The following is a 22482-nucleotide window of genomic DNA, read 5'->3' as shown; positions in this document are numbered from 1 at the left end:
CTAAAAGGCTTCCCCCTTATCCTCAGACTGTGACCCCTCATTCTGGACTTCCCCAACATCGGGAACAATCTTCCTGCATCTAGCCTGTCCAATCCCTTTAGGATTTTATACGTTTCAATCAGATCCCCCCTCAATCTTCTAAATTCCAACGAGTACAAGCCTAGTTCATCCAGTCTTTCTTCATATGAAAGTCCTGCCATCCCAGGAATCAATCTGGTGAACCTTCTTTGTACTCCCTCTATGGCAAGGATGTCTTTCCTCTGATTAGGGGACCAAAACTGCACACAATACTCTAGGTGTGGTCTCACCAAGACCTTGTACAACTGCAGTAGTACCTCCCTGCTCCTGTACTCGAATCCTCTCGCTATAAATGCCAGCATACCATTTGCCTTTTTCACCGCCTGCTGTACCTGCATGCCCACTTTCAATGACTGGTGTATAATGACACCCAGGTCTCGTTGCACCTCCCCTTTTCCTAATCGGCCACCATTCAGATAATAATCTGTTTTCCTATTTTTGCCACCAAAGTGGATAACTTTACATTTATCCACATTAAATTGCATCTGCCATGAATTTGCCCACTCACCCAACCTATCCAAGTCACCCTCTTAGCATTCTCCTCACAGCTAACACTGCCGCCCAACTTCGTGTCATCCGCAAACTTGGAGATGCTGCATTTAATTCCCTCATCCAAGTCATTAATATATATTGTAAACAACTGGGGCCCCAGCACTGAGCCTTGCGGTACCCCACTAGTCACTGCCTGCCATTCTGAAAAGGTCCCGTTTATTCCCACTCTTTGCTTCCTGTCTGCCAACCAATTCTCTATCCACATCAATACCTTACCCCCAATACTGTGTGCTTTAAGTTTGCACACTAATCTCCTGTGTGGGACCTTGTCAAAAGCCTTTTGAAAATCCAAATATACCACATCCACTGCTTCTCCCCTATCCACTCTACTAGTTACATCCTCAAAAAATTCTATGAGATTCGTCAGACATGATTTTCCTTTCACAAATCCATGCTGACTTTGTCCGATGATTTCACTGCTTTCCAAATGTGCTGTTATCACATCTTTGATAACTGACTCCAGCAGTTTCCCCACCACCGACGTTAGGCTAACCGGTCTATAATTCCCCGGTTTCTCTCTCCCTCCTTTTTTAAAACGTGGGGTTACATTAGCCACCCTCCAATCCTCAGGAACTAGTCCCGAATCTAACGAGTTTTGAAAAATTATCACTAATGCATCCACTATTTCTTGGGCTACTTCCTTAAGCACTCTGGGATGCAGACCATCTGGCCTTGGGGATTTATCTGCCTTTAATCCCTTCAATTTACCTAACACCACTTCCCTACTAACATGTATTTCGCTCAGCTCCTCCATCTCACTGGACCCTCTGTCCCCTACTATTTCTGGAAGATTATTTATGTCCTCCTTAGTGAAGACAGAACCAAAGTAATTATTCAATTGGTCTGCCATATCCTTGCTCCCCATAATCAATTCACCTGTTTCTGTCTGTAGGGGACCTACATTTGCCTTTACCAGTCTTTTCCTTTTTACATATCTATAAAAGCTTTTACAGTCAGTTTTTATGTTCCCTGCCAGTTTTCTCTCATAATCTTTTTTCCCCTTCCTAATTAAGCCCTTTGTCCTCCTCTGCTGAACTCTGAATTTCTCCCAGTCCTCAGGTGAGCCACTTTTTCTGGCTAATTTGTATGCTTCTTCTTTGGAATTGATACTATCCCTAATTTCTCTTGTCAGCCACGGGTGCACTACCTTCCTTGATTTATTCTTTTGCCAAACTGGGATGAACAATTGTTGTAGTTCATCCATGCAATCTTTAAATGCTTGCCATTGCATATCCACCGTCAATCCTTTAAGTGTCATTTGCCTGTCTATCTTAGCTAATTCACGTCTCATACCTTCAAAGTTACCCCTCTTTAAGTCTTCTGCCCCTTAGTGTTATGCAGCTCTACCCATATTGATTCCACATCTTCCCGGCTTATGTCCTTCCTTTCTATTGCGTTAATCTCATCTGTAACCAGCAACGCCACCCCACCTCCTTTTCTTTCATGTCTATCCCTCCTGAATATTGAATATCCCTGAACGTTGAGCTCCCATCCTTGGTCACCCTGGAGCCATGTCTTTGTGATCCCAACTATATCATAATCATTAATAACAATCTGCACTTTCAATTCATCCACCTTGTTACGAATGCTCCTTGCATTGACACACAAAGCCTTCAGGCGCTCTTTTACAACTCTCTTAGCCCTTATACAATTATGTTGAAAAGTGGCCCTTTTTGACGCTTGCCCTGGATTTGTCGGCCTGCCACTTTTACTTTTCTCCTTACTACTTTTTGCTTCCACCCTCACTTTACACCCCTCTGTCTCTCTGCACTGGTTCCCATCCCCCTGTTGTGAACTAATCTCCTCTCGCCTAGCCTCTTTAATTTGATTCCAATTAGATATCTTTGGTCTCAGGTTGTTGTCAAAGATTATACCTCTCTTTTGACCCTACTTCTCCAAGAGGACCACAGTCTTGTCATAGGGTTCAGAGATTTGCGTGCCTCATTGACCAGGAGAGTTATGTTGGCTGGAGTCAGGGCTTTTATGCTTTGACTCTTGGTGGGGTCACCCATGCCAAATAGGTCAAAGGGTAGAGGCCAGACTAAGAGTGGTCCACCGGTCCTCCAGGTTCGGGGGTGGGGGGGGGCGGTTCAGCTCAGTGCTAACAACCCTGTAACAAAACTTGTTATGGACACATCAATAAAGAATCCTTCTACTTCTGAGTGTGATGGTATTCCTGAGTCCCCACCTGGGACTTGGATGACTGACAGTAATGAAAACTGAGAGAAGCTACTGACATGATGAAGGAAGTCCTGAACACTACCAGAGATGGAGGACATTTCTTGCTGCCCTAAATGCCAGTGGTGTAATGGGCAGGAAGGAAGTTTGATCCTACTGCTCCTAAACAAACGTGATCTGTTCTTATATAAAAATAAGAGACGCAGGAGGTACTGCAGATACTGGAAAATCTACAGCAATGCACACAATGTGCTGGAGGAGCTCAGCAGGTCAGGCAACATCTATAAATGGGAATGAACAGTCAACGATTTGGGCTGAGACCCTTCACCAAATAACAATGGTTTGCCTCAACCAATTCAGTCTGTAGCCTGAGAGATAGTTTCCATGAGAAGTAGGAGATGAAGCCCACTCTATACCTCCAGATTCTGCTGTTCAGTAACGAACTGAATTTTAGAATTGTATTACTTATTCTAAAGGTGGTGATTATAAGTCATTGAATTAATAAAGTTGCACAATTTTCCTTCTCGGTGAATGCATAAGCATTAGCCTGAAATTCCTAACAAACAGCAGGCAGAGACGAGCAGGACCCTGGGTCCCCCTCGCGGAAAATCACTGCTGTCATTTATAACTGAGCTCTGATGTAGGGGAACTGAGCAAAGCCAGCAGTGGAGCAGGAACCTCCTGCTGCTCTCCCAGCAGCTCTGTTGAGAAACTCTGACCAACAACCCCGTGGCAGGTCAGACTGCAGCTCCAAGCAACTCATTGTAGAGCAACAACTGTGTCCAGGGCAGGCAGGTTCCAAGAAACTTACATAGTTGATTTGAGTTGATAGATAATATATGTTTTAATAAGTGCTTAGCAAAAATAAATTAACACTATAGAAACCGTAGAAACCATAGAAACTACAGCACAGAAACAGGCCTTTTGGCCCTTCTTGGCTGTGCTGAACCATTTTCTGCCTAGTCCCACTGACCTGCACACGGACCATATCCCTCCATACACCTCCCATCCATGTATCTGTCCAATTTATTCTTAAATGTTAAAAAAGAACCCGCATTTACCACCTCATCTGGCAGCTCATTCCATACTCCCACCACTCTCTGTGAAGAAGCCCCCCCTAATGTTCCCTTTAAACTTTTCCCCCCTCACCCTTAACCCATGTCCTCTGGTTTTTTTCTCCCCTTGCCTCAGTGGAAAAAGCCTGCTTGCATTCACTCTGTCTATACCCATCATAATTTTATATACCTCTATCAAATCTCCCCTCATTCTTCTACGCTCCAAGGAATAAAGTCCTAACCTATTCAACCTTTCTCTGTAACTGAGTTTCTCAAGTCCTGGCAATATCCTTGTAAACCTCCTCTGCACTCTTTCAACCTTATCAAATACCCTTCCTGTAATTTGGTGACCAAAACTGAACACAGTACTCCAGATTTGGCCTCACCAATGCCTTATACAACTTCATCATAACATTCCAGCTCTTATACTCAATACTTTGATTAATACAGGCCAATGTACCAAAAGCTCTCTTTACGACCCTATCTACTTGTGACGCCACTTTTAGGGAATTTTGTATCTGTATTCCCAGATCCCTCTGTTCTACTGCACTCCTCAGTGCCTTACCATTAGCCCTGTATGTTCTACCTTGGTTTGTCCTTCCAACGTGCAATACCTCACACTTGTCTGTATTAAACTCCATCTGCCATTTTTCAGCCCATTTTTCCAGCTGGTCCAAGTCCCTCTGCAGGCTCTGAAAACCTTTCTCACTGTCTACTACACCTCCAATCTTTGTATCATCAGCAAATTTGCTGATCCAATTTACCATATTATCATCCAGATCATTGATATAGATGACAAATAACAATGGACCCAGCAATGATCCCTGTGGTACTCCACTAGTCACAGGCCTCCACTCAGAGAAGCAATTCTCTACCACCACTCTTTGGCTTCTTCCATTGAGCCAATGTCTAATCCAATTTACCACCTCTCCATGTATACCTAGCGACTGAATTTTCCTAACTAACCTCCCATGCGGGACCTTGTCAAAGGCCTTACTGAAATCCATGTAGACAATATCCACTGCCTTCCCTTCATCCACTTTCCTGGTAACCTCCTCGAAAAACTCCAATAGATTGGTCAAACATGAGCTACCACGCACAAAGCCATGTTGACTCTCCCTAATAAGTCCCTGTCTATCCAAATGCTTGTAGATTCTGTCTCTTAGTACTTCCTCCAATAACTTACCTACTACCGACGTTAAACTCACTGGCCTATAATTTCCCGGATTACTTTTCGATCCTTTTTTAAACAACGGAACAACATGAGCTACTCTCCAATCCTCCGGCACCTCACCCGTAGACAGCGACATTTTAAATATTTCTGCCAGGGCCCCCGCAATTTCAACAGTAGTCTCCTTCAAGGTCCGAGGGAACACTCTGTCAGGTCCTGGGGATTTATCCACTTTAATTTTCCTCAAGACAGCAAGCACCTCCTCCTTTTCAATCTTTACAGTTTCCATGATCTCACTACTTGATTCCCTCAATTCCATAGACTTCATGCCAGTTTCCTTAGTAAATACAGACACAAAAAACCTATTTAAGATCTCCCCCATTTCCTTTGGTTCCGCACATAGCCACCCACTCTGATCTTCAAGAGGACCAATTTTATCCCTTACAATCCTTTTGCTCTTAATGTACCTGTAAAAGCTCTTTGGATTATCATTCACTTTGACTGCCAAGGCAACCTCATGTCTTCTTTTAGCCCTCCTGATTACTTTCTTAAGTATTTTCTTGCACTTCTTATACTCCTCAAGCACCTGATTTACTCCCTGTTTCCTATACATTTCATACAACTCCCTCTTCTTCTTTATTAGAGTTGCAATATCCCTTGAGAATCAAGGTTCCTTATTCCTATTCAATTTGCCTTTAATCCTGACAGGAACATACAAACTCTGCAATCTCAAAATTTCCCCTTTGAAGGCTTCCCACCCACCAATCACATCTTTGCTAGAGAACAACCTGTCCCAATCCACGCTTTTTAGATCCTTTCTCATTTCTTCAAATTTGGCCTTCTTCCAGTTCAGAACCTCAACCCTAGGACCAGATCTATCCTTGTCCATGATCAAATTGAAACTAATGGTGTTATGATCACTGGAACCAAAGTGCTCCCCTACACAGACTTCCGTCACTTGTCCTAACTCGTTTCCTAACAGGAGATCCAATATTACATCCCCTCTAGTTGGTCCCTCTATATATTGATTTAGAAAACTTTCCTGAACACATTTTACAAACTCTAAACCATCTAGACCCCTAACAGTATGGGAGTCCCAATCAATGTATGAAAAATTAAAATCCCCTACCACCACAACTTTATGTTTCCTGCAGTTGCCTGCTATCTCTCTGCAGATTTGCTCTTCCAAGTCTCGTTGACTATTGGGTGGTCTGTAATACAATCCCACTAATGTGGCCATACCTTTCCTGTTTCTCAGCTCCACCCATAAGGACTCAGTAGACAAGCCCTCCAATCTGTCCTGCCTGAGCACTGCTGTAATATTTTCCCTAACAAGCAATGCTACTCCCCCACCTTTCATTCCTGTGCCTCAATCACATCACATAGGAACCCTGGAATATTAAGCTGCCAGTCCTGCCCCTCCTGTAGCCAAGTTTCACTAATTGCTATAACGTCATAATTCCACGTGTCAATCCACGCCCTCAACTCATCCGCCTTCCCCGCAATACTCCTAGCATTGAAATATATACACCTCAGAAGATTTTTGCCACCACTCACAACCTTTCTATTAGCGGATTTGCTTGAACTTTTAACATCATTTATTTTCACCCCAGCCACACTGTCAGCTCTGGCACTCTGGTTCCCATCCCCCTGCAAATCTAGTTTAAAGCCTCCCCAATAGCACTAACAAACCTCCGTGAAAGGATATTGGTCCCCCTGTAGTTCAAGTGTAACCCGTCTCTCTTGTACAGGTCCCACCTGCCCCAGAAGAGGTCCCAATGATCCTGAAATCTGAAACCCTGCCCCCAACACCAGTTCCTCAGCCACTTGTTCCTCCTCCAGAGCATCCTATTCCTACCCTCACTGGCATGTAGCACAGGTAGCAATCCTGAGATTACCACCCTCGAGGTCCTGCTTTTCAACTTCCTACCAAGCTCTCTATACTCACTGTCCAGGACCTCTTCACTCTTCCTTGCTATGTCATTGGTACCGATATGCACCACGACATCTGGCTGATCACCCTCCCACTTCAGAATGTCATGCAAGTGATCAGAGACATCCTTGACCCTGGCACCCGGGAGGCAACAAACCATCCTGGATTCTCTGTCACGACCACAGAACCTCCTATCTGCACCTCTAACTATCGAATCTCCTATCACTACCGCTCTCCTCTTTTCCCCCCCTCCCTTCTGTACTGCAGAGCCAGACCCAGTGCCAGAGATCTGGCTACTGCAGCTTGTCCCAGGTAAGTCATCCCACCCAACAGTATCCAATGCGGTATACTTGTTGTTGAGGGGAATGGCCACAGGGGAACCCTGCTCTGCCTGCCCTTTCCTCTTCTCTCGCCTGACAGTGACCCAATTACCTGTCCTCTGCTCCTTTGGCGTAACTACCTCCCTGTAGCTACGATCTATAATCTCCTCATTCTCCCGAATGATCCGCAGGTCATCCAGCTCCTGCTCTAGTTCCCTAACTATGTTTAATTGTTAATCGTCGTTAAATATTTGTGAATGTCAAAAACATACAAGTTGTGGGACAACTTTGAGAACTGGTTCAGCACGGGAAGTGGCTTCTCTGACCGTGAAAATATTTCTTTGGGATTTACGAAAGGTCCTGCACACAAACCGCTTGCCGATCAGATCAGAGCATGTGTGTTGTTGGGCGCTCAAGGTAAGAGCAGGTAGGCGCAAGCAAATCGCAAATGACACTGACTAAATTCCAGTTCATATTACAGAGTCACAGAGCAGAGAACGAGGCCCTTCTGCCCAACTCATCCATGCTGACCAGTGTGTCTTCATGAGCTAGTCCCATTTGGCTGCATTTGGCCATATAACTGTAAACCTTTCTTGTCCATGTAGCTGTCCAAATCTCTTTCAAGCACACTCTTACTGATTTGTTTTTACTTTATTTTCTACTTTATTTATTTATTTGAGATATACCAGCAGAGTAACAGGCCCTTCCAGCCCAATAAGGTCAGGCTGCCCAGTTGCACCCATGAACAATGAACCTACTAACCCATACGCCTTTGGAATGGGGGAAGAAACTGGAGCACCCTGAGGAAATCCACACAGTCATGGGGAGATTGTTCAAACTTCTTACAAACAGCGGAAAGTGAACCTGGGTCATTTCCGCTGTAATAACGTTATGCTAACTGTTATGCTTGTGTGGCAAGATGGAGCCAGTGACCAATGCGACTAGTGGTGATATTCTGCAGTTCAGTTCTGCTTCTTCTCCTTCTTTTAAATATACTTCTACTAGTAATCTGTGTGCGATTGGAATCTGTAATTTACATTTTGATCATGCGTTTTTGGGCCAACTGAGCGATATGGTGCTTTTGCTGTCTGTGAGGGAATTTGGCATAGTTGAGAGCGAGATTGAGAACAGAGTGTGCCTCTGTTCCCACGAACCCATGATCGGCTCCAATTCTTGTCAATTAAAGTGCCGAGCAAGATTGAAATCAACAAGAATGAGATCAGAAGGTGAACAGATGTTCGATGCTGTCTGCCTGCATTTGGCTGGCCCCTCTCCACCTCTTGTTCACTGCTGCCGGTGGAAGGTACAGGAGTCTTGAGTCTTTGGCAAAGTTTAATCAGCACAGTTTGTGGATTGTACTTGTTTGTAGAGGACTCTGCATTTCATGTAATATGTGTTTCTGGTTTCTGGTTACTCCTTTCTTTAATTGCTATTTTGCGTAACTTTGATCGGAGTGGACTGGCTTTGTGGCCTACAGTCAACGAACGACACAGCGCTAAACTGAACATTCCTAGACAGTTTCAAGGACTCTGCGGTTTGATGTTTAATACTCTATGTGTTATTCTCTAGTTTTTTGCTATTTGAGCTATTTGTTTTTTGGACATTGGGTGTTTGATGTTTTCTTTGAATGGTTCTGTGGTGTTTCTTTGTTTCGTGACTGTCGGTAGGAAGATGAATCTCAGGGTTGTATACTGCATATGTACATTGATAATAAATGTACTTTGCATCTTTGAACCATGCTGCCTCTCATTTTGTGTATAAATCTCTCCGCATTCACTTTGAACTTATGCCACCTAGTCTTAGCAACACACAAAAAATGCTGGTGAACGCAGCAGGCCAGGCAGCATCTCTAGGAAGAGGTACAGTCGACGTTTCAGGCCGAGACCCTTCGTCAGGACTAACTGAAAGAAGAGCTAGTAAGAGATTTGAAAGTGGGAGGGGGAGGGGAGATTCAAAATGATATGAGAAGACAGGAGGGGAGGGGTGGATCTAAGAGCTGGAAAGTTGATTGGCAAAAGGGATACCAGACTGGAGAAGGGAGACGATCATGGGACGGGAAGCCTGGGGAGAGAGAGAAGGGGGGAGGGGAGCCCGGAGGGTGGAGAGCAGGCAAGGAGTTATAGTGAGAGGGACAGAGGGAGAAAAAAGAAAAAAAAGGGTGGGAATAAAAAAATATATTAAATAAATAAATAAGGGATGGGGTGTGAAGGGTAGGAGGGGCATTAATGGAACTTAGAGAAGTCAATATTCGTGACATCAGGTTGGAGGCTACCCAGACGGAATATAAGGTGTTGTTCCTCCAACCTGAGTGTGGCTTCATCTTGACTGTAGAGGAGGCCGTGGATAGACATATCAGAATGGGAATGGATTGTGGAATTAAAATGTGGGGCCAGTGGGAGATCTTGCTTTCCCTGGCGGACAGAGCGTAGGTGTTCAGCGAAACAGTCTCCCAGCCTGCGTCAGGTCTCACCAATATATAGAAGGCTGCACCGGGAGCACCAGACGCAGTATATCACCCCAGCTGACTCACAGGTGAAGTGTTGCCTCACCTGAAAGGACTGTTTGGGGCCCTGAATGGTGGTGAGGGAGGAAGTGTAAGGGCATGTGTAGCACTTGTTCCGCTTACACGGATAAGTGCCGGGAGAGAGATCAGTGGGGTGGGTTTGGGGGGACAAATGGACAAGGGAGTCGCGTAGGGAGTGATCCCTGTGGAAAGCAGAAAGAAGGGGGGGAGGGAAAGATGTGCTTAGTGGTGGGATCCCGTTGGAGGTGGCGGAAGTTACGGAGAATAATATGTTGGACCCGGAGGCTGGTGGGGTGGTAAGTAAGGACAAGGGGAACCCTATTCCTAGTGGGGTGGCGGGAGGATGGGGTGAGAGCAGATGTGTGTGAAATGGGAGAGATGCGTTTGAGAGCAGAGTTGATGGTGGAGGAAGGGAAGCCTTTTTCTTTGAAAAAGGACGACACCTCCTTCGTCCTGGAATAAAAAGCCTCATCCTGAGAGCAGATGCGGTGGAGACTCTGGGGAATAAAAGACTCTGTCGACCCACTGACCTTGTCCCTCATGATTTTATAAACCTTCATAGAAACACACAAACTGAGCAAGACCCTGGCTGTGTGTTACCTGAAAACCCAATGAGAATTTGAGTATAGTTCTTTGTAAAATAACTATGCATTTTTTCTATGAATATCGTGTGACTGTTCACATTGAAGTATTAGATCCTGCTCTCTTGTTCATAATTTTCTCTCCAAAATTCCTAATTCTTGGCTCCGAGTGAGTATGCTATATAAATACTGCTGAGCTGTTGTGCAGCTGAATAACGCTACACCCCAGCTTGCCAGCGGCCTTTGAGTGTTACGGACTATCAAAGTCACTTGTTGCAGGTAAATATGGGAATTAAAAAAAAATTAAGCCAAACCACATACATTGTAAATATCAGAGTTCAGTTCCAGCCCTGCTTCTAAGGAGTTTGTATGTCCTCTCCGTGACCACGTGGGTTTCCACTGGGTGCTCTGGTTTCCTCCCACGTTCCAGAGATACATCGGTTAGTAGGTTAATTGGTCATTGTAAATTGTCCTGTTACAATGGCGTATTGGCGCAGCTCGTTCGGCCAGAAGGGCCTGTGCCATGCTGTATCTCTACATAAAAGATACAGAAAGTAAATTGGACTGTGTGCAGTAAATTACAGAATACACAAGTCAGGCTGTGAGAAAAATAATGTTGTGGTTTCCCTGCTGAGATTTTCTGAATTTGTCTGATGGCTTCTGTTGCAGGTGATACAGTATTCATCGTCCTACGGAAACAGAAGCTGATATTCTTACACTGGTATCACCACATCACAGTCTTGCTCTACTCCTGGTATTCCTACAAAGACATGGTCGCAGGAGGCGGCTGGTTCATGACGATGAACTATGGTGTCCACGCCTTCATGTACTCATACTACACCCTGCGTGCAGCGGGCTTCCACGTGCCACGCCGGTTTGCCATGCTGATCACCCTCACCCAGATAATGCAGATGGTAATGGGAATGCTGGTGAACGTGCTGATTTACATGTGGATGGAGGAGGGCCTTTGCCCTTCTTTCTTTGAAAATATCATCCTGTCTTCCATTATGTATTTTAGCTACTTCCTGCTCTTTTGCTGCTTCTTCTATGAGACCTACCTGAGTAGAAAGAAGGGTTTAAAGACCGCATAAGCTCAGGCCCAGTAATGGGATGAATGGAGTCATGTCAGGCATGGATGGTGTTAAGATTTTTTGTCAAGACGGTTTGGGGTGACTTGACACCAACTGTGGACTGACTTTTGATAGGATTACACTCTTCCATGTTCACGCTTCCCACTGCGCTCTCCATTAGGTGGTGTTGACTGACACTACCCATTCCTGGAAACACTGATGGTATCGGTGCTGGGGCAGGCTGGCCCCACAGTGTCGACTGTCAGAACCCTGTCCTTTCCTTGTTTTTGATAAGCCGCGCGCGATGTTGAGACAGAATAGAGAGTGCAGAAGTGGTAAAGAGGAAACGAGTGGGATCATGCCAAAGATTAACCATGGGTTGTGGTGTGTTTGATTGGAGATCACAGAAGAAGTCATACTGTTCTAGCTTCGGTTTCCTGCCTGAGCTTCACCCTGTGTTATTCTGCAGTCAAAACACAAGGGAAAAGGACAGAGAGTATTGGAAGTACAGCAAATTTAATACCAGTTCAAAACAAACTTATGTCTCAGAGTTTTATAGGCTTTGTTTCACTGCAGTCCAGCTAAATATTGTGTAGAGTAGGCTTTGAGGGATCCTATATCTTTTCCACAATAAAATATCACACTGGCATTTTCCCTATGCTAAGAGACATATGCGTTTGGATTTAACACTAGAGTTTGGCCTGTTGACTGCACATATCAACAGAAGGTAACAAAGTTAGCGTTTGGTAAGTTTATCGTCTTACCAGAAGCTCGACAACAGAGCTATTTGTTCTATTTATACAGGTGAAAGACACAAGGGAGTTCTTCCTTTGTCATGTGTACTGTTGCCTCTAAATGAATAGAGTGTAAATGTAATTTCTCAAGGAACCATATCCCATTGTATAAAACTGCACTTACTTACCTACTGCTTGTTACACCACTGGGGCTTAGGGGAGCAGTGAAGGCCTTCCATCTTCATTGCTGTTTCCGTAACAATTTCTTTTTGTGACCGGTCAGGGTTGTTAGCCCTAACCTGAACCCTTGGGCCTGGAGGACTGGTGGACCACTCTTACTCTGGCCTCTACCCTTTGACCTGTTTGGCATGGGTGACCCTACCAAGAGCCAAAGCACAAGGCCCTGACTCCAGCCAACATAGCTCTCTGGGTCATTAAGGCACACAAGCCTCCAAACCCTACGACAAGGTTGTAGTCTGAGGATAAAACCGCACCTTGATCATTAAGTAACGAGTTTTTTAATGTAATAGGGATGGTTGCGGGACAGAAACGTGCTGACTAGTTTTCTGAATTTTAACAGGTTGATCTATTAAGTATTTGTGAAACTGCTGCTAGCAGTTATTGTTGGTGGTATTGAGTACAGAAATGCTGAGCACATTCCTCTGTCCACCTCTTTAGAGAAAGTTAACCAAATTAATGTAAATAAGCACATCTCCATCAAAATAGCTTGAGGCCTCATGCAGATGTTTCTGTAAGAAGAAGAGAAAAGTACTGACTCTGCCCGGATCACCAACAACAGCATGTAGAGCTCAGTACGGCCAAACCAACTTCTAGATTTCAAGTCATTAAAATGTTCTCCTGCAGTGTAAAAGTAGTCTTTTGGTTTACCAAAGCATTCCCAATGGATTGTCCTTAATGTTAATCACAATGCACCGAGTCCTTCATTATGAGGATCAGTCCTTATATAGATTTTGAACTTGCCCCCTCTGTTCTTTTAGGCATACATTTTGGCACTTCTCTGACAAGTTTGTTAAACATAAGTTTCATGATCATAAAACTGTAAGAGATAGGAGCAGAGTCAGGCTATTTGGTGCATCGAGTCTGCTCATGGCTGATTTATTATTCTTCTCAACCCTATTCTCCCGGCTTCTTCCTGGAACTTGTGATGCCCTTGCTAAACAAGAACTATCAACCTCCACTTCAAATATACCCAATGACTTGGCCTCCACAGCCATTTCTGGCAATAAATTCCACAGACTTACCACCCTCTGGCTAAAGAAATCAGTACTTGTGCAATGCTGAATTCTTGGTTTTTTAAAGAACAGTTTGGGAACTAATCAGAGAGGAGACTCGCGATCATATAATGTTTTTGTATCCATTTGGTGTAGTCCATGACACAAGATGATTACATGAATGGATGCTCTTGGGTGCTGTCGCATGGCCACTCAGTACTGAGGGTGCTGAAGGAGCAGTACAGCTTTGTTGGTTTGTGTAGCTGCTGGATTAATTGGCCAGAGGAGCCAATAACAGAGGGAACTTGATTGCTGTTCTCACCTGTGGTTAGATGATAGCAGATCTCCAAAGTTAGGCTCTGTGGTCCGTGGTTCACACTGCAGTACAAAGCCAACTTCAGCCTTTCAGAGAATTCCACCAGACCAGAGGTGATACTGCAACAGGTTAACAAAAGAGCTTTTATCAAAAAACCCCGCAAGAGTAGATCATGAAAAAAGCACACACATTCCTCTTAGAATTTACTAGAAACCTGGCTTTTGTATGCTCTGTAAAACTTAAGTAAACTTGATTCTACAGCAGACTTCATAGGGGATTATTTAGAATATTAATAGCAGGCAAATGCTTTTTTCTCTTTTTCCCTCTCTTTTTCCATCTACTCTCCCCCCCCCCACACACACAAACACATACATATTCTTCTAATATTCACTGTTATTCACTCATGCCTGTAATGAGTTGAGAATAGATCTCTTATCCAACTTTGTGAACAGGCAGTTAGTTCATGTGTGTGTCTTTGTAGCATTCTTTGAGTATACAAATAGTGAAGAGTGCAGTAGATTTGATAGTTAGAATTTACTTGACACTGAGAGCAACAGGCAAGATGCTGGAGGAACTCAGCAGGTCAGGTGGCATCAAAGGAGGGAAATGGACAGTTGATGTTTTGATTGACTGGCCATTTCCTTCCACAGATGCTGCCTGACCTGTTGAGTTCCTCCTGCATTTGGTTGTTGCACTAGATTTGAATACGTGTAGTCTTTTGTGCCTCTACTTTTATTGAGGGATGATTGATTAATTAACTGTTTCATGTAAGGAGCAGGGAACAGTGACTTTGGACTTACTACTTAAAACTGAATAAGACATGGGTTACTGTGTTTGCATTGGCAGGACTGTGTGAAAAGATGAAGGAATCTATGTTCTTAGACAGTGGAGGAATAGAGAAGCTATAAAGACAATATATATAGAATTATTTATCAGTGTAAATAGATGCTATACATATTTGCATATGGAGTCATGATATAAGGGCTCATAGTACTTGTGAGGTACGAAGGACTTGAGCTTTAGAACATCTTCAGATGCTGCTTTCAATAGAGTAATTGTAGGGAATTAAAACAACTCAAAAAAATGAGAATAAAAACAGATAATGCCAGAAATATTCAGTAAACTAGAGAGCATCTATGGAGAGACTACAATGTAATGTTACAGGTCAGTGATCCTCAGTAATGTGTCAATGACCTGAAGCATTAACCTTGTCTTCTTCTCTCCGCAGATGCTGCCTGACCTACCGAGTGATTCTGGCACTTTCTGTTCCTGTATTAAATTTTCAGTGACTATAGTTTATGCTCTAACAAAAGCATATGTACATTTAATATTTGAATGTAGCTCATTTTTTTAGGGCAGCATTTCTTTATGTTAAACTTAAGTGAAAAGAGCTTTAAAGTTTGTTTATTTTTACACAAAAATGTCAGAAAACAAAAAAAAAATTGATGGCAGAGCTGCTAGATTTTATTTTGCGATTTTTTTTATATATAAAGAGCAGCTGGAGCATTTGACCTGAACATGTTAATGTTCATCTCCCATCTCATTCAGTCCTATCCTGTATGCACTGGCCGAGCTCTCTTATCGAAAGGAAAAGACTTTGGTTTCAAGTTGAAGTTGTACACCGTCAAAAGAAACAACGTTCCTCCAGACCAAGGTGCACAACACCGTGCATTTAATTCACACACAACTCATGGTAGCATAATGGTTGGGGCAACACTTTACAGTACAGGTGACCCGGGAAATAAATTAACAAGTAACAAGGTCCATTCATGACACAAGTTAAAAGGTAAACACTATGGTGTTACTGGTGCTTCGTACGTGGTCAGATCTGGGTGGTGGTAGGGAATTCAGTCGTGTCATAGCCTGGGGGAAGAAGCTGTTTCCCACCCTTAACAGTCTTTGCTCTAATGCTACAGCACAGTTTAATTGTTCTTTCTGATCTGAAGATGTGAATTACTGTGACACTAGCTTGAGACATAAACACTCTGAAGAAACGGGATAAAATAGAACTTGTAGACCAACTGCCAAGAGAATACAAGTATTTTTTTAAGGCAATTACTTCAACTCATGACAGATGGTTTATTCTGAATGTGTTCATGAGAGGTGGGCCGAGCGTGATCGGTTGGGTCAGCATCTCTGATGCATTCCTGAGCTGACTGGCTCTTTAGGTTATTCCACAAGGTGCCGCGGTACCGAAGCGGTTAGCACGATGCTGTTACAGTTCAGGGCGTCGGGGTACGCACTTCAGTCCCAGCACTGTTTGTACAGTTTCCCTGCGACTGCGTGGGGTTCCTCCGGGTGCTCCGGTTTCCTCCCACAGTCCAAAGATGCACTGATTAGTAGGTTAATTGTCCTGTGATTAGGCTAGAGTTAAATCGGTGGGTCGCTGGGCGGTGTGGCTGGTCAGGCTGCAAGGACCTTTTCTATGTTGTATCTCTAAATAAATCAAATGAGTTGAGAGATAACCAGACTGTTGGGTCTGGAGTCACACATAAGCCAAACCACGCAAAAAAGTAGCTACCTTCCCTTACTGAACATTAAGTACATGAATGAATCAGGTGGGGTTTGATGACAATCTGATAGTTTTATGGTCACTATTACTGCTATTCGAGATGCATTTAAAACCATAAGACCATAAGACATAGGAGCAGAATTAGGCCAGTTGGCCCATCGAGTCTGCTGCACCATTCTATTGTGGCTGATCCTTTTTCCCCTTCCCAGCCTCACTGCCACATGCACTCAAGAACTTATCAATCGCTGTCTTAAGTACACCCAACAACCTGACCTCCACAGCTGCCTGTGATAACAAATTCCACAAATTCACCACCCTCTAGCTAAAGAAATTTCTCTGCATCTCTGTTTTCAATGGACACACCTCTATCCTGAGGCTGTGCACTCTTGTCCTAAATTCCCCCACCATAGGAAACATCCTTTCCACATCTATTCTGGCAGGACTTCCATATGATGAAAGATTGGATCGACTAGGCTTATACTCATTGGAATTTAGAAGATTGAGGGACAAGCTAGATGCAGGAAAATTGTTCCCGATGTTGGGGAAGTCCAGAATGAGGGGTCACAGTTTGAGGATAAAAGGGAAGCCTTTTAGGACTGAGATTAGGATAAACTTCTTCACACAGAGAGTGGTGAATCTGTGGAATTCTCTGCCACAGGAAACAGTTGAGGCCAGTTCATTGGTTATATTTAAGAGGGAGTTAGATATGGCCCTTGTGGCTAAAGGGATCAGGGGGTATGGTGAGAAGGCAGGTACAGGGTTCTGAGTTGGATGATCAGCCATGATCATACTGATTGGCGGTGAAGGCTCAAAGGGCTGAATGGCCTACTCCTGCACCTATTTCCTATCTTTCTATGTTTAACATTTGAAAGGTTTTAATGAGATCCCACCTCATCCTTCTAAATTCCAGTGAGTACTGACCCAGAGCCATCAAAAGCCCCTCATATGATAACCCTTTCATTCCCAGAATCATCTTTGTGAATCTCCTCTGGACCCTCTCCAATGCCAGCACATCTTTTCTCAGATGAGGAGCCCAAAACTGTTCACAATACTCAAGGTGAGGCCTCACCAGTGCCTTATAAAGCCTCAGCATCACATCCCTGCTCTTATATTCTAGGCCTTTTGAAATGAATGCTAACATTGCATTTGCCTTCTTCAGTGCCTATTCTACCTGCAAGTTAACCGTTGGGGTGTCTGAACAAGGACCCCCAAGTCCCTCTGCATCTCAGATTCCTGTGTTTTCTCCCCATTTCGAAAATAGTCTGCACAATTATTTCTACTACCAAAGTGCATGACTATGCATTTTCCAACATTGTATTTCATTTGCCATTTTCTTGCCCATTCTCCTAATCTGTCTAAGTCCTTCTGCAGCCTACCTGTTTCCTGAACACTACCCGTCCCTCCACCAATCTTAATATCATCTAAACTTAGCAACAAAACCATCTATTCCGTCATCTAAAACATTGATATACAGCATTAAAAGAAATGGTCCCAACACTGACCCCTGCGGAACACCACTAGTTACTGGCAGCCAAGCAGAAAGGAATCCTTTTATTCCCTCTCACTGCCTCCTCCCAATCAGCCAATGCTCTAATCAGGCCAGTAACTTTCCTGTAATACCATGAACTCTTAACTTGGTAAACAGTCTCATGTGTAGCACCTTGTCAAAGGTCTTCTGAAAGTTCACATATACAATATCCACTGCATCGTCTTTATCTATCCTACTTGTAGTCTCCTCAAAGTACTCCCAACAGATTCGTAAGGCAAGATTTTCCCTTATGAAAACCATGCTGATCTTGTCCTATCTTTTCCCGTGTCACCAAGTACTCCCTAAATCCTTAACAATTGACTCCAACATCTTCCCAACCACTCAGGTCAGGCTAACTGGTCTATAATTTCCTTTCTGCTGTCTTCCTCCTGTAAGAGTGGAGTGACATTGGTAATTTTCCAGTCCTCTGGCACTGTACCAGAGTCCAGTGATTTTTGAAGGATCATTACTAATATCTCCACAATCTCTACTGCTACCTCTTTCAGAACCCTAGGGTGCAGTTCATCTGGTCTGAGTGACTTATACACCCTTATGTCTTTCAACTTTTTGTGTACCTTCTCCCATGTAATAGTAACTGCACTCACTTCTCTTCCCTCACACCCTTCAACATCTGGCACACTGAGTGTCTTCCACACTGAAGACTGATGTGAATTACTCACTTAGTTCATCTGCTATCTCCTTGTCCCATCATTATTTCTCTGGCCTAATTTTCTAGTGGTCCTTTATCCACTCTCATCTCTCTTTTATTTTTTACACAATTGAAAAAGCTTTTACTATCTACTTTGATATTGTTTGCTAGTTTGCTTTCATATTTCATCTTTTCCCTCCTAATGATTATTTTAGTTCTCTGTAGGTTTTTAGAAGCTTCCCAATCTTCTGTCTTCTGTCAAATTTTTGTTTTGATGTATGGCCTCTCTTTTGCTTTTACATTAGCTTTGACTTCCCTTGTCAGCCATGGTTGTACTATTTTTCCATTTGAGTATCTCTTCATTTTTGGAATAGATCTATCCTGCATTTACCTTACTTTTCCCTGAAACTCACGCCATTGCTGCTCTGCTGTCATCTCTGCCAGCGTCTCCTTCCAATTTACTTTGGCCAACTCCTCTCTCATACCACTGTAATTTCCTTTACTCCACCGAAATACTGCTACATCAGACTTTACTTTCTCCCTATCAAATTTCAAGTTGAACTCAATCATATTGTGATCTCTGCCTCCTAAGGGTTCTTTTACCTTAAGCTCCTTAATCACCTCTGGTTCATTACGTAACTTCCAATTCAGTATAGCTGATCCCTTGCAGGCTCAGTGACAAACTGCTCTAAAAAGCTATCTAGTAGGCGTTCAACAAACTCACTCTCTTGAGATCCTTTACCAACCTGATTTTCCCAATTGACCTGCATGTTGAAATCTCCCATGACTATCATAACATTGCCTTTTCTATTTCATAGCCTCAATGGCATACACTCAGTGACCACTTTGTTAGGTATGCTCTATACCTAATAAAGTGGCCTCTCAGTGTATGTTCATGGTCTTCTGCTGCTGTAGCCCATCCACTTCACGGTTCAGAAATGCTCTTCTGCACACAACTGTTGTATTGCTTGATTATTTGAGTGACTGTCACCTTCCTGACTGGCTAATCTCCTCTGACCTCTCTCATTAACAAGGCATTTTCACCCACACCGCCACTCACTGGATATTTTTTTGTTTTTTTTGCACCATTCTCTGTGAACTCTAGAGAATGTTGTGCATGAAAATCCCAGGAGATCAGCAGTTTTTGAGATGCGCAAACCACCCTATCTGGCACCCATAATCATTCCACAGCCAACGTCACTTAGATCACATTCCTTCCCCTTCCTGACATTTGGTCTGAACAACAACTGAACCTCTTGACCATGTCTGCATGCTTTTATGCCTTGAATTGGTACCACATGATTGGCTGATGAGATATTTGAATTAGTGAGCAGGGGTACAGGTGTACCTAATGAAGTGGTCACTGAGTGTATTTGTTCATATGGACAGGTAGAGAGTGAGGAAGAAAGGAAGATCTAGGGACTATTTGGACAACATCAGGTTGTTGATGGATTTGACTGCAGCGACGTATATCCTGGGTTTCATTACGTCTGCTGCGAGTCCTGGAATAGCATAGTCATTACAAATCTTAACTAGCAGTTACATTTACAATGTGGGCTGGATGAGATGAGTTGCCTTAATGTTGAAATCTATGGGACTATAAAACAACTAAGAGACAAGTGCTCCAAACGGGGCAGGTTTTAGATGTCTTACTGGCATGGTGTAAAATTCTGGGCCTCTGTACTTCTCTCCAGAGTCAGCTGAGATCTGACTTGGCTTGCACTAAAGATTAGCAGCACACAGGGATCACTGAAGGGACTCAGCAGGCCGGTCATCATTCGTGGAAAAGAGTAAATGGTCAGCATTGGGCTGAAACACTTCATCAGTCTGAGGGAGCTGGAACAGAAAAAGATGCATAGATCAGAGGGTGGCAGCTGCCTTTGCTATTCACACCAGGTCGCAATTATCTGCAAAACCTGTCTGCAGTCATCTCATGCCAAATTGTATATTCTGTTTGACTCTGTAAAGCATATGTGGGTAGGAATTCATCCAGTTGCTTGCATTCTGTATACAGGTTAGAGTTAGAGGTGCCCATGTGTTATATTCTGCTCCCAATAGTTGGTTCTGTTAAAGTCAGTAGAGGCAGTGTATAATACACAGATACAGCACATGAACTGGAGGTGAATCTCCACCCCAATGTTCTTATTGCTTGATTGCATTTATGAGTAACTATATTATGATGTTGCTGGTATTATATTTCAGGAGCCATGGACTTTTGGCCAATTCAGAACTTAAACTTGAGTTTATTATCTTTATCATATGGCTTTCATATTCCAATCAGCTTTACTTAGTGTTTACTTCTGTCAGCTTTGGGGACTTCATGAAGTTCTTGACTGCCATCAAGGCAAGAACTGCGTATTTATTCATTATACGGGACCACAGCATCATTGTCAGGGACAATAACGCTTGTCCATCCCTAACTGACCATGAGCATGGCTTTCTTGCCCATTTCAGACGGCATCTGGACTGAACCACAATGGTAGGCCTGGAGTTACACGTAGCCATCTTTTCATCCTGAGGGGCAAGTGGTTCTGTGCTGTTATTACAAATATCTGGACTATGATTCTAAGACCTGAATAAATACCACCTAACTGTTAACAATCTGGAATTTAAAACTTCTTCCAAAGTTTTGAAATTCCAGATTACTAACACTAGGTTGGATTATTCAGACCTTAGGATCGTAGTCCAGATTTAAGTATTTATTATAGGTTCGAACTCTACCAGCGTAAAAGATGAAATAGGTCTCGTTAATTGGATTGGAGCGGGGGGGGAGGGGAAGCATGGAGAAGATATTTCCATTTGCAAATTTGAAGTAAATTTATTATCAGAGTACACATAGATTACCATGTGCTACCTTGGGATTTTTTTTCATGATTCACAATAGAACAGAGAAAAATAATCGACTCAATGAACTAACAAAAGCTAGGAATGCGCGGCCATAAATGTACGGCAGTAGTTGTTTAACTGACTTAGGGAGAGGATGGTTTACTAAATGTACGGCAGTAGTTGTTTAACTGACTGAGGGAGACGATGGTTTATTCTAGGGGTGATTGAACTTGCCAACACAAGGTACAGTATTTTAAGGAGAAGGAAGATACAGGAAAAAACATGCTGGTGTTGGGTTGAAGAAAGGCTGAGCTTATGAATGGGCACGAACACAGATATCAACCACCCAGGCTGTGCTCCTTTGCTGTAAATGCCATGTAAAACTCTGAAATACTGTGTAAGAGGGAGGAAATGGCAGCTGAATATTAATATCGAACAATAGTTGTAACTTGTGTCTCCAGGATACAATTCATTCAAGTCTCATCAGGTGTGGGTTAGGTAGCTAGCTCCAGATTGAGGATGAATTGCCTTCTTATGTTGTTATGAATGGGTTATGCTCCCCCTTGTCTTCTATACTTCACTGTATATGTACGTGTTGTGGTAGAGCAGTCCTCATGCTTTTCTTTCAGGATCAATTTAAATGTCGTCTCGTGTTAATGAGATTATTTTGCACCTTCAGCCCAAATGTCAGTCTATTCCAGGTACAACTCAATCTGCAGTGTAGTTAGTAGCAGCCATGCATTGTTAAGAACCATTTGAACCAAAGTGGGGAGGAAATTCATCATTGGTTGTAAATGCACCATATGTGCGTGTCTGTGAGTGAGGGGTTAACAGTTGCACTTGTAGGCTTTCATAAATAAAACGGCAGAGGTGTTTTATGTTTCAGAAAAGCCGTAGCAACTCATTTATTGAACACCAAAAACTTGAAGATAAAAGTGCGCTAAAACCCTTTACATAATTACGTCACCATGTCAGACCAGCCTCTTAAAAGTGAAAGCCCAACTCATTGCGGGTGGTTGTGAATTATGTACATCTCCACGACCTACATTTCCCTACACACTCATCTTTAGGCCATTCAATCCCATGCATTTTGCATCCCCTCATGCAGATTTCCAAAGAAGAATTTCTCCTCTCTGCACGTAAGAGCCAAACGGTTATAAATACTCTGGTCAACAGGAATGGATCTGTTAATGTTCTTAGTCACTTGAGATGTTTTGAAACCT

General features: G+C 43.3%; 1 protein-coding gene across 3 annotated transcripts in view; it reads left to right on the top strand.

Annotated features, from left to right (window-relative positions):
• LOC134358149 (very long chain fatty acid elongase 6-like) overlaps positions 1 to 14365 on the top strand; it is a 140269-nt gene extending 125904 nt beyond the window's left edge. For all 3 annotated transcript variants that reach the window (XM_063070139.1, XM_063070140.1, XM_063070138.1), the window contains one exon: positions 11062 to 14365. In XM_063070139.1, the coding sequence (XP_062926209.1) occupies positions 11062 to 11483 (422 nt within the window). In that variant the 3' untranslated portion in view covers positions 11484 to 14365. The remainder of the gene's footprint in view (positions 1 to 11061) is intronic.
• Positions 14366 to 22482: the final 8117 nt, after the last annotated feature.

Source organism: Mobula hypostoma, chromosome 18 (assembly GCF_963921235.1).
Source record: "Mobula hypostoma chromosome 18, sMobHyp1.1, whole genome shotgun sequence".
NCBI classification, from domain to species: Eukaryota; Metazoa; Chordata; class Chondrichthyes; order Myliobatiformes; family Myliobatidae; genus Mobula; species Mobula hypostoma.
Note: the sequence above shows the minus strand (reverse complement) of the source record. Positions and strands in the feature narration are given on the sequence as shown.